The 12,900-nt window shown below is 41.1% G+C and overlaps 1 protein-coding gene across 1 annotated transcript in view; it reads left to right on the forward strand.

Annotated features, from left to right (window-relative positions):
* ptgfrnb (prostaglandin F2 receptor inhibitor b) overlaps positions 1 to 12,900 on the forward strand; it is a 77,783-nt gene that overhangs the window by 2,970 nt on the left and 61,913 nt on the right. The window contains exons 2-3 of the mRNA XM_086282791.1: positions 4,802 to 4,914; positions 5,360 to 5,618. Of these exons, the coding sequence (XP_086138917.1) occupies positions 4,802 to 4,914; positions 5,360 to 5,618 (372 nt within the window). The remainder of the gene's footprint in view (positions 1 to 4,801; positions 4,915 to 5,359; positions 5,619 to 12,900) is intronic.

The raw sequence follows: 12,900 nt of genomic DNA on the forward strand, positions 1-12,900 counted from the left end.
CCCTTTTATTAATATTTTGAAAATCAAGTTATGGGTACATATTTGCACATGTGCTGTGCTTCATAAATGAGTAACAAATGTAGTACATAACAGTAACCTACAGCACACCAGAAAAATAGATTCGGACTACCTTTTAGGCTCAGGTGCAGTGACACGGCTTTAACAAGAAGAAAAGTCAGTCATTCACCACCATCTTCCTGCGCACTAAAACCACCAAAGTCCTCTTCTCCAGTGTCGGATACGAACAGGCTCAGGATGGCTTCGTCATCCACTCTCAGCTTCTTTCCTTCGTTGTCACTTTCAAAACCAAAGAATAATCCTCATTGTCATTGTCAGTGTCGGAGTCGAACACCCTCTGAAGGGCCGTGGCGGTGTCCTCCTCTTCATCATGCAGCAGTCCAGCCCTTCGAAATCCGTTGATCGTGGATGTTTGCACACTTTTCCACGCTGTCAGAATCCACCGGTGGAGTTGAGCACAACTTGCTTTTCGCAAGTTTATCGCCGCTCGTCATCCACGACTCCCGCTGAACGCATAGCGCTACTTTGAAGTTTGTTTTTCGCGCTACTTGTACGGCACTATGTTGCCTGGCGGATGGACATGTGACCAACATACCACTCTTGAACCCCGATCCTTCCGCCAGGCAACGTAGTGCCGTACAACAGCGGAACAAACAAAACAAATCGTCTTACGATATCACAAAAATCATGGAAAATCTATAGAAAAGCCGCACCTGACTAAAAGCCGCAGGGTTCAAAGCTTGTGCAAAAAGTAGCGGCTTATAGCCCGACAATTACGGTATTTTGTTTTTATCATGCAGAAGATTTTCAGCCCCAGTTTGGTGACCTTTATGCTTATTTAATGACTCTCAGGTCAGGCCAACAGAAATGTTTATGGTGAAGCTCACTGAAAACCAACCAGTTTGTTTTTTTATAGTGTTCGTCCATATAAATCATGGGATTTTCTGAAAGCTGTGGTGAATCAGAAGTCTGAAATGAGAAGAACACCTATAATACCAGACAGTATCTATTATAGTACTGCCCAAACTATAGATTTAGATTAGCTATCGTACTTATTAATATAGCTAGGTTAAATAATCCCATCAAAGCTTTTGCAATCATCTTTTATTGGAAGAAACTTGAACCTGATCGTGACTCAGGGCCCCCAAACCAGTGCTGTTTGTGGTGACTCATTGCAATGTTTCGACACATAGTCATGAATTACAAGGAAAACAGGAAATTAGAGACTTGGTGTCACAGTCTGATGCCTTATTTTATATAGGAAGGGTTTTTTTCTTTTTCAGATAAGAAAACTCAGCTGGAAGCAGAAAAATCAAACGAGGTCAAAAAAGGGGTACAAGCTTAAATTGTAAAATTGCTGACTCTTGCCACCTGTCTGTTAGCAATAGCATAACTGCCTCTAATGAAGCAGAAATAAAACCTCAGCTATAAGACAGAAGAAACAGGTTTCAGGGTTTTTGCTGATAAGATTGACAGTCAGCATCACCTCAACATAAAAAGCCAACTGAGCGTCCAGATGGTGATCCAGACGTGCTCGCTCATTCCAACACAGTGACGTAAAAATATCCAGACATCCCTTTTTTTACAAAATCGTATCTTGTGGGAATTTTCGGGCTCCGCTGGTTCCAATCTTTTATTTTCACAAGAGACCAAAAGTCATACAGGCTGGAAACTAAGTTTGAACATAAATCTCAACAACGTTTTTCCTCTTGGTGATTAATGGCCCTCATGCTGTTTGACCCTTTTGTGTTAATGTACCTTAAAATTAAAAGGGAAGCAAAGTTTTTGGTTGCATCACGTGATCGTAACTTAGCATTAGCTAAGGAAGTAATTTAAATGGCATGTGGAGGAGATCTGCTTGCTGCTGGCTTCGCCTTGGTGGTGCAGAAAACCTCAGTGAGCCTCAGGTGCTCCTTGTAGTGGATGTTCACTGTTAGCATCACATTGTCATTTGAGACCAAACTGTCAACCATGCATGTCTGATGTGAAGATGGAGACAGATTAAACTGTAGACCACTGTAGACAGACAGTGAACTGGAACAGTAGGTTTCATATGCTTCTTACTTCCATGTTACTTGCAAAGCAGAAAAAAGCCCACACTCAGCAGGCTCACACATGCACTCACACCGCCAGGCCAACTGCCAAAACATAAGAATTGAACCTCTCACAAATATTGATGGCTCATGCAAGCACAGGGCTTTTTCTTGAAGTACTGTGTTTTTTTTCCTGATCCATTTATAGGTTTAAGGGTTTAAAGATAGAAGACATGACTTTTGCTGTAAAAATCCTCCTTTGCTTGCAGACCTCTCAGTATAGAGGTTTTGGTGATGTGTTGATTGGTATATATAGACCTAAAAATACCAAATTAAACTTGGGGTTGCTTTTGAAATTACAATATATGTTGCCAAACAACAGTCTGACCAGGTAGGTCCTGATGACGGCTGAAACTTAATAATTTCTGAGACCTGTTCTGTGAAGTCTATACAGAACTAATTATTAGATTATTTCCCAAACTGTTTGATGATCTGCGTGGTTGTTCTCCTTATTTTTATTAATCTGGCTTCGAACAGAGTGGAAATGCTCCGATTGAAAGGCCATGACATGACTGCTTAAGTTTCTTGGCCTTCAAGAATATTCAATGCACAGACACTTTGCAGTGCTGCTGTTCTCATAGTACACCTGCTGACAAAACGGATGGTAAAAGCAGTTAATTGGAACCTGACTTCAGCAAACCTGAGTTTAAGAATAAAACGGAGGATGTTAAACAGACACCCGTTGCAAACCTTAGCCTATTGAATTGCCGTTCCTCATTATCAGTCCAATGTTTCCTGTACTGTTTAGTCAGCAGGTATAGACACTCCTCATTGGTTGTCATTGTGTCTTTCTGAATGGAGATAATAGGCTAAGTTCTTCAGATTAAACCAAACAAGAGTCTGATGTTTTAGGTTTTGTTTGATTTGCTTTCCACATCCTGTTCACTTTAGTTTCAGTAGGCGAAAGCGTCAAAACTGCTTGGTTAAGATTAAGAAAAGATCCTGATTATAAATCACGTTTTACAAAGCACACAGAAAGGCTAGCTGTCTCCTTTGTAATTTAGATAGCTTCTGGTTTATCAGCGGTTACAATGGAGGATAACTGAATACTGAGCTTGGTAGTAAGTGAAAGCGGGCGCCTACTGATGATGCCTACAGGACTCATTACAGCTGATAAGGGCGTTTCAGTGCGCTGAACTGAGCGCAACAGGGATTGAAGAACTTTTCCTACATAAGGCCTCATAAATTGTATTTTATTGGTATTTTTAATTGTCCCCATAAATTGATTCTCTGCATCTGGATGAAGCGTTTCTAGTGGGAGAAATGTTTCATCAGTCATCAAAGTGACTTCTTCAGTCTGGACTCTTCTGATGAACAGCACTAACTTCCTGGGATGTTCTTACCTGTATGGTACACGATGTTTTTCATGGTGTTTTCACCATCTGTAGAGAAGAAGAACAACACTCAATAGGATTGTGAGCAGGGGCAGACACTACATGTGATAGCTTCAGTAGACATGAGTGGTGTGAAGGTGGCGAGACATCCTCAGTGACGTATCGCACTTGCTTTATGGTGATTACACTTTACTACCATCAGGACGGAGGCACACCTCCTTTGTGAACATCTCGTGCCCTGAGGTCTTTTATAGCTTGTAGTATAACTCTGAACAAACCAAGTTGAAATATGATAAGATGTGGGTGTTGTGTTTGAGCCGTCTTTAATGCCTGTAACTGTGATGTCTGTATTGTTGTCGTATTGGTCGTATTTGTCTGACACCTGGCACGAGGCAAAAATGGAATTTCCAAAAGGAGAGTCGACATTAAAATGACACTGTAGTACAAATAGACTAATCTGACTGCATGTTCAGTATCAGCTTTCATATCTGGGTGTCACTTACCAAAAACTACTTACTTTACCGTATTATTATTACCCTACATTGAAGATAATGTGCGGATGAGTTTGGTGTGGCTCATTAAAACTAGCTTGATGATGCCGGCATTAATTGGTGTGGACCGCGCCTCACCGACCAGAAAGCACAGTATCGCGTAACTGTACATGTCTCCGTCAGTTCGGCTGTGTTGCTACATGCTCTTACCCAGCTGGAATTCAAGAGTCGAACACTTTGCCGAAGGAGGAATGAAATGCAGATGGTTTGATTTGATACGAGAGGTCTTACAATGTAACCAAACAGCACTAATGATCTGGTACGCAATTGAAGCTAAATTAAAGAGGCGCATATAAGTCTCAGCCTCTCGCTGTTGTTTTCTTCCTTCTCTGAAAGCTGCTGGAGGGCTGTCATAACCAGCGGTTGGTGTTCATGCCAGAGAAAATGATGTGGGTGTGAGCGTGTATAGAAACAAGTGTGTGTGGAGAGAGTGCAATTCAGGTTTCAGCACCGTCATCGTCAATAACGTCAGCACTTCACTCAAGTTCCAACAAGACCTGTGTCTGTGCCTTGGTCTCTGTTTTGTTTGTCTTTAAAAAGGCAACTTCAATTGGTAAAATCTTTCTTCTTTAACTCAGTAGAGTTTGTTAATTGGTTGTCAGACTTGTAGCTTGCTCCCTCTTAAACATTTTTCTTGCCGAATTTATGCGAATACGGCTTATTCTTCATGTAAATTCTATTTTACTTCACATAAGGGTGAATCTTCTTTCATCTTAGAGGTTTTGGATTCCAACTAAGCCTCCAAATATTATTGTTTCCTGTTATAGACTTTTAATCTTTTAAAATGTTTTCTCTGTCCTTCAAGGTGGGTGCTCGGCCCGTGTGGTGACGGTGCCTCCTGGTCCATTAATCCGGGTGGAGGGCCAGCCAGTCTCCATCAGATGTGATGTCAAAGAATACACAGGACCTAGTGAGCAGGTCATTTCCCCAACACACACACACACACACACACACACACACACACACACACACACACACACCCTTGAATTGAAAGAGTTGATCCTCTGGAGAGTATGAATATTTAGTGTATTACTTGTGGCCAATAGATTATTAATTGAACTGCATATTCTGTTTATTTGCAGCTGCTAATAGCACTGTCACTAAGGGTCAGATTTTGTCCTCTGGGTTTCTTGCATATACAGGAAAAAGTGAATGGAAGTATACTTTTAAGGCACTTTGTAATGGAATCAGAGTCTCTTACATTATTGGCTCACAAGCCACTAATGACTGTACTCCCATTAAGCTGAATATTATTTTGGTTGGTGACCCCATTGCTCCGGCCCAGTGTTTCTAATTTACTCCGCCTATATTTATGTGTGTGCATCCACTTAACACTCGGATTGTTTGTATCCCTCCTCTGCAGGATTTTGAATGGAATATGTTAAAGGACGCGAAAGGGCAGAAGACAAAGATAATCTCCTCTTTCGACTCTCGCTACTCCGACCAGTCTTACAGCAAGCGCGTGGCGTCCGGCGACATTTCAGTGGTGCGTCTCCAAGACAACGAGGTGGAGCTGAAGATTGCTGAGGTGAAGTTGACGGATGCTGGCTTCTACGAGTGTCAAACACCGAGCACCGACTACGTCATCAGTGGAAATTATATGGCTCAGGTCCAACTCACAGGTATGAAAGTGTGTGTGCGTGCTCACGTGTGCCTTTGTGTGTCTGTGTGTGTGTATTTGCCAATTTTGTCCTTTCAGGATACAAAGCTTCTGATGCAGAGTAGCTGTGTTTTTACTTTGTGTTTGAGGCTATTTGGTTATGCTGGTCCATTTAACAGCTATCCCCCACAACTTACTAATGCTCTGCTGACCATGGATGTGTCCTCTTGCACATGAACACCCCTGCTGGTTTCAGACAATCACTGGCGTATAATTTGGTTTTTGCATAGACACGCGTACCTCGACACAGTGTCACACGCGTGGGGAGCAGATGTCAGGTGGGAATACTTGGCTTATGTCAAATGAGGACCAGGGAGGCACGGATTTGGATGAAGAATATCAAGGAGGAGAAATGTTTAGTTTCATGGTTTATTCTGCTTATAATGTTTGTAATAGCTGCTGTAATTGTCCTTGACGTGTTCTGGGAGGGGAAGGGCACCTGCTGCCAGACAATATTCACCTTGGAAAAAGTCAAAAGTGGTTTATAAATTTGGCCACAGGTCTGTTTGTCAGAGGGAGTTAGGTGATTGCTTCATAATTAAAGACTGATTAAGATGGATTCATATTTTCTTAAAGGTTTTTTTTTTAGACCTCACCTTTTACACCTGCATTGAGTTGCTGCCATGTGATTGGCTGATCAGATATTTGCATTAATGAGTATTTGAACAGATCTACCTAATGAAGTTTTATATTTATGATGAAAATGCTTTGATGGTTCATACCTATGAAGTTACAGTATATCTGAAAAGCCTTAAAATATTTTTTTTACCATAGTAAACTTCAAAACAGACTTTATTATATGATATAGTTTTAAAAAAGGATAACAATTGACTTCAGCATAATATAAAATAATGTGTTTTCCCGATACCTGATTTTTAGCACTATGTATGCATTGGTCAACTTTCAGATCTATGAAGTTCAGCTAAGTTATCTATGTTTTCATTTTTAGTTTCCATTTGCATTTAGATGCACGGCCGATTCTCTGATGTGTGATCTGTTTCTACCTGTGCTGATGCTAGCAGGACTAAAGCTGATCAAGCAGCAGTAAATATGTGAAGCAAGGCTGAAGGATACACTCATAAAATGAACAGAATCATAAGAATATAACAGCACGAGCACTGCAAATGCAACTAAAACATGTTGACATCAAATGGTATGTTATTTGAAATCTATATGAAATAATGACACATCTATGTTTTCCAATTATTTTTTTTTTGTGTATTTATTTAGTTTTTCCACAGTTGTGTAAATCAGTCTGTCTGTGGACTGGTACAGCTGAAAAGCCGACGCAGCCAGTTCCTCTTCGTCTTCTTCTTGGGTTTTTTCTCTGGCACAGTCTTAGCTTCAGTTTCGAGTTCAGCTGGATTGGTAGTTATCGTTTTCTCTCTGTCTTCTGTTTGTTGTAGAGAGTCATGCAGAGACATCTCAGTTGATGTCAGGGAGTCTTCTCCTTCTTCTTCCTTGTCCTGTTCTTTGGTGTCTTTTTCCACCAGAAGCTCAGATTTTCCATTTGCTGTGTTGGAATTTTGTTCATTTTGCTCCTGTGTGATGTTAATGTAGGACGCTTTGACTTCTTTCAACTCTTGATAAAGAGTCTCTACTTTCATGTCATGAAGCTCCTTGTTGGAGCAGAGCTGGGATTTAAGCTCACTGATTTCCATGTTCAGTGTCTCCTGGTCCTGCCTATGTTTATCTTCCTGTTCCTTGAGTTGGTGTTGAGCTTCTAGGAGCTGTTGTTGGAGTGTTCCTATTTGCTCTTGTTGAGTCTTGTATTGGGCTTCAAATTGAGCCTCCTTCAGACCTACACAGTCCGTGTGTGAAGCCTCTGTGGTTTGTGTAGAAGAATCCACACACTGCTCTGTGGTAGGGTCGCTGACGTCTTCGTGCAGGGCACGGATCATGTCATCCAGCATGACAACTGCTTGGTTGTCCTTTGCTTGAACCTCTGTTTTGCTCTTATCAGGCTTATTATTATCATTAGCCTCCTCCAGTTGCTCTATGAGCTCTTTAATTGTTTCTTCATGCTGTTTTTTGTCGGCGATCATCTGTGCATGAAGTTTGGTCACTTTAGACTGGTAATAAGAAGCCCTCTTACTAGCAGCTACCAGTTTCCAGTAAAGCTCGTTCTGGTGGTTTTGGGAAGCTTGTAGTTGATGCCTGAGAGCAGCAATCTCACAACATGAATCATACTGGACTCTGCCATGATGGGGTATAAATCTGGGATTTGGCTGATGTTGCCACGTCCCTCCATTTGGCCCAGGGTTTTGTCCACTGGCGTTATTCATGTTTGCCTCTGTCTCCATATTCACCTCGTCCTTTGGTTCTGACATAGGGAGGGATCCAGGGTTTTCCCTTTCAGAGGTTCCTTCAGGGTTTCCTGACACTTCTTCATTTCTCAGGTTGCTTCCATCAGCCACGTTGTTTTGGGCTTCTAGAAGAGCCCGAACATACGCCCGAGTAATCGGTCGTCTGGGTTCTTCAGCCACTCTTTTCTGTTTTTGCCCCCTTTTTTTCTTGCCTTTCACGACCACTTCGGTTTGAACTTGTGCCAGAGGACGTGTTTCAGGATTTGGTGTTTGGGGTTTTTTGAGGTCATTTTCCGATCTTTGCAAAACCGTTATATTTGGGCTCACGACCACTTCCATCTGTGCTTCTGCCATTTTATATGCGTCTGCTTCAGCGTCTGCGTCTGTGTCTGCGTCTCTGTGTCTTCCTTATCTTGGTTTTAACAAACAGGTTGTTTCGTAGTTCTGCCACCAAAGAGTTGCAACAGTTGACTGAATTTCTCCTTCCAATGACAGAATGTGATGACATCACAAGCTTTGTGCCTTTGATGACATCACAGGCTTTGTGCATTTGATTCTGTGATTGGATAATTTGAAAATAAAATGTCCACATATGTACTTTTAAAAAAGTCATTTTATTTTGTAGTATATGTTGAATTAACACTATAAAAGCTACTTGACCAGAATTGCAGTTAAAAATAAAACAAAAGCAAAACACAAGTTTTTATAAATGGTTGTTACAAACAAACCTAACCAAAGGAGAAGACGACTGTTTAGTGGAAAAATATTAGACATGCTCTCTCATAATAACTGTGTAATAATGTAAACTAAGACATGTCGAAAACATTGGTATTTAGTTAAAGGTATTTATTCAAACGATCCAATGACCAGCATGTTTTAGTGAATGTCTGTAGGCACTGGGAGCTTGGTGGTTGCCTAGGCGACAATATGTCATCTATGTTTTGTTTTTAATTCAGTTTCACTGGTGAAACTAAGAAACAACAGGCTGTAGAGGGACACGTTAACAAAGCTTTACTAACTCTTACTGTCATATCCACTGTGGACAAATCTGTATAGATTTATATTAATATATTAATCATTCATTTGAATAACCAAGGATGCAAAATAAATATCACAGGAGAGTTTATGAGACGAGGTCAAGTTCAGAGACACAAGTTTAGCAGAGGTGAAGCCTCGAGGACAGCTGGCAGCTACACCCATGTATGACAGCACCCACCTGTCACAAAGAGCAGCCTTTCCGTGCCTGACTCTGCATAATTGTCAGCATCCAAGCATTTTAAATGAGTCATCATCCTCAGAAATCATCCTTTGCACAGTTGTTATGAAGAGAAAAATAAACTTTAGAGCTGAAAATCAGATATGAACCGTGTTGATTTTTGCTCTAACTTTAAACTTTTTACCAAGAGTGTGTAGGCACAGACTTTTTTGAACAAGTGGCCATTAAAGGAAATGCAGTTAAGCTTGCTTAATTGCAGCTTAAAAGTTCCAGGTTTTTGCCGATGTTATTTTATCTAAAAGCCGGCTATTTCAAACCGACTCTATCCTTTGAAGAGCTAATGGGTCCCTAGATCTTTTGTAGACACACGGTTGAAAGAGATACGCTTTCCATTACTCAGATCATCTACTACATTCACAGTGTGAAGATTTAATTTGAACTACTTCCTGACAAAGAAACATGTATTCAGCATTTTCCTTTGAATTTAATTGGGTTTCTCTTTTTCTAGTTGGCAATTAAAGCTGTACTCTCCGCATTGGTTTAATCTGGTGTTTACCCGTGTCCAACCCATCCTTCTCAGGACAATTCTGTCCTCCAGAAAGGATTTCTTTTTTATAAGTGGTAATTTGAGTAAGATTTTACCTGAGGAGGTTTTAAGAAATGAACTCACAAAGAACAATGTCTGACAGCAGGTTAGTTAGCTCCATAATGCACCATCATGTTCAGCTGCTCTCTGCTTCCCAGCACGGCTCCCCAGACACCTTGTTAAATTTAGACCTGAATTAACTAGGCAGCGCTGTTTGTGAGCAAGAGATTGTCGTGTATATGTAGAGCATATGTATCAGTGAGCGCTTCGTTTTGCAGCATGTAAAGGACAAAATATTTCTGACCGAGACGGTCTTTAACGCAGATGATGAGCTAGATTTATACCATTTGAGTCATATGTGTGCCACATTTCTTACACACACACACACACACAAACGTGCGCTGCCTCTTTCAGCCCACTGAGGCTGATTGGTTATGTAAGAAACAAGTGAAGTACAGGTCGCTGAGGGTTTGAGAACTCCTTTCAGGCTAATTTTAATTGATAGAGCAAAACGCAGATTATTTGCTCTGCCTTTGTCATCTGCCACAGACAGCACTGCAACACAGCAGCATCAGCAGGCCTGCAGGCTGCTCTGACCTCCACTGCCAGGTCTGACTGGTGTCTGTTGCAGTCCTGTTTATGTCCACGGTTTAAGAATGCCTCAAGGATTCAAATAAGTGCTTTAAATCCTGCAATAAGCACAGTTTTTCCTATGGATAGAATGTTGTTAAACGAACAGAGACATCATGATGCAAATCACCCAAAATCATACAAAGAACCAAAGCCCGAGAGGAGGAGTTCTGTTGATGCCGAATCAACAAAGCACCAGCAACACCCATGCATAGCTGCTGTATTCGTCGCTATCAGCAGCATGTTGTAGCCTGATCGTCATGTTTTAATTTGACAGCCTGGTTTGTGTTGAGCTGATCGATAGATAAAGAGTGACATTTAGACTACAGAGGTCGTATGTCTATGTAGCAGTTCACAGAAAAGACTTTGAGTCTTTTATCCAGCTCGTCTGGAATGGGTCCTGCGATGTTCGAGCGTGCCCGTGTGAGGATATACACCAGGTAGCTGTCCAAAGGATTCACACCGAACGAGTGGAAGTTATGTCCCGTCTCCTGCATGGCTGCTCAAGAAAATCTCCCGTTGTGTGCAACTGTGAGAGAGGACAACTTACAGGACACCTTTTCTAGACACTGTCAAGAAATATGTAATGAATGAACCTTTAGAAACAATCATCTGAGTGTATTTCATGCACATACAAGCTGAAATGTGATAATTATGATTGAGACTAGAATCCCAAACCTCTGCTATAGATCTATTTTGATTTACTTATGTTATACATGCAGGTGTTGGTATGTCCTTCACTTAAATATTCACTTCATATCCTGCTCTCTTCCATCAATACTTGTGCGGACGTATGCCCTGAGTTTAAAATGTGTACAGACTCATACATGACAGGAATTGAAATCAGACAAAAAAGGTACAAAAATTCTTCTGAACATGGATAACATCATATTGTTACCTCTCAACAGATTCTGTCCATTTTCATGTGTTTGCTCACACTTTCCAGTGAACATGTTTATTAGAGATGGGAAACCTCGTGATACGACATTATCACAATATAAATTTATTGGTTTTCTTAAATTTTGTGATACTTTGAGTAAATGGTAAATGGCCTGCATTTGTATAGCACTTTTCTAGTCCATAGGACCCCAAAGCGCTTTACACTACAGTCAGTCATTCACCCATTCACACACACATTCACACACTGGCGATAGCAAGCTACATTGTAGCCACAGCTGCCCTGGGGCGCGCTGACAGAGGCGAGGCTGCCGGACACTGGCGCCACCGGGCCCTCTGACCACCACCAGTAGGTAAACACGGGGTTAGTATCTTGCCCAAGGATATTTGGCATGCAGCCTGGGATCGAACCACCGACCTTCTGATTAGTGGCTGACCCAATATTGCAGTATTGCAGTAACATATTGTGACTAAAATTGCCTTTTTCCAACTGCAGATTAAGTCCTCACACTTAGTCAATAACTTAATTTTATTGGATAAAACAGATACATCAGTTATCTTTTTGATGCAAAATGAAATTTTGAGCATACGATCACTGTCACTAAAACCTGCTATAAATGTTACTATAAGACAGTCAGTCTGATATCAGTCTGTGATTGAATGGAGTCAAGTTGGCAGTTAAAAGCACTCTGCTTCTGATAATGCAGAAATTAACTGTAAAAAATCACATAGCTGTTGCTGTCTACATGGAAAGAAATTCACATTGGACTATTACAGTTGTGCTCCGCATCCTTCTGGTCTTCTATAGGAATATAATCAGAATACAGGCAGCTGAGTTGAATCCCCTTGAGTTGCGCTCATTCAGAAATCCCCATTAACACTGATGGCAACTTTTTGTTTTTAAACAAACCTTCAACAATCTCTCTGAGACTGATTGGAGTCAGTCCAAGTCAGACTGCAACTGTTTGCAGAAAGGTTGCCTTTTACCTCCAGCTTTGGACAACCATTTAGTCAGCACAAGTTGCAAGAATGATGAACAAAAATCAAATAACCAGGCAGACTAGTATTTATTTTGTAGTTGTTGGTAGCTGTAAGGAGTTGGCTGTCATATTTCTACTCGTGTGACTGAGCCATTAGCCTCCAGCCTTGGATGGTCTGTCAGTTTGGTTTCATTAATGTAAGTTTGCTCGGCTAACGTTACCTCAGGATGTTGGTGCATGAGAGGAGCCCTCTTCTTCACGGTATTCCCAGAATATTTTAATTTACATAGATGATAACAATATCACGACGCAAAATATTGCAATGCCATGTCAATTTATATCAACGCCAGCGTTAATCGCACAGAACAGTATTCACGAAGACAGTCAAACCTGCTACAACACTTGTAAGTGCACAGTAGTAATTAATGTTAATGATTTATTCATTGGAAAGCGATCGAATTTTAATAAAGAGCCGGGACATTTTCACTCGCAGGACAATAGACGGTTGAAGCAGCGCTGTGCATCGTTGTCTACACCCGGACGTGTTGATCCGTTGTTTTTAAGTTTGCGTCTGAAGTTGGGGCGAACTTTTTATTCCTAACTGCTTACAAAGCAGTCTTTCCCACAGG

Source organism: Aulonocara sp. 'chitande type north' Nkhata Bay, linkage group LG23 (genome assembly GCF_057382095.1).
Source record: "Aulonocara sp. 'chitande type north' Nkhata Bay isolate Kocher_YH1m ecotype deep benthic linkage group LG23, A_spYH_male_GT1.1, whole genome shotgun sequence".
In the NCBI taxonomy this organism is placed as follows: domain Eukaryota; kingdom Metazoa; phylum Chordata; class Actinopteri; order Cichliformes; family Cichlidae; genus Aulonocara; species Aulonocara sp. 'chitande type north' Nkhata Bay.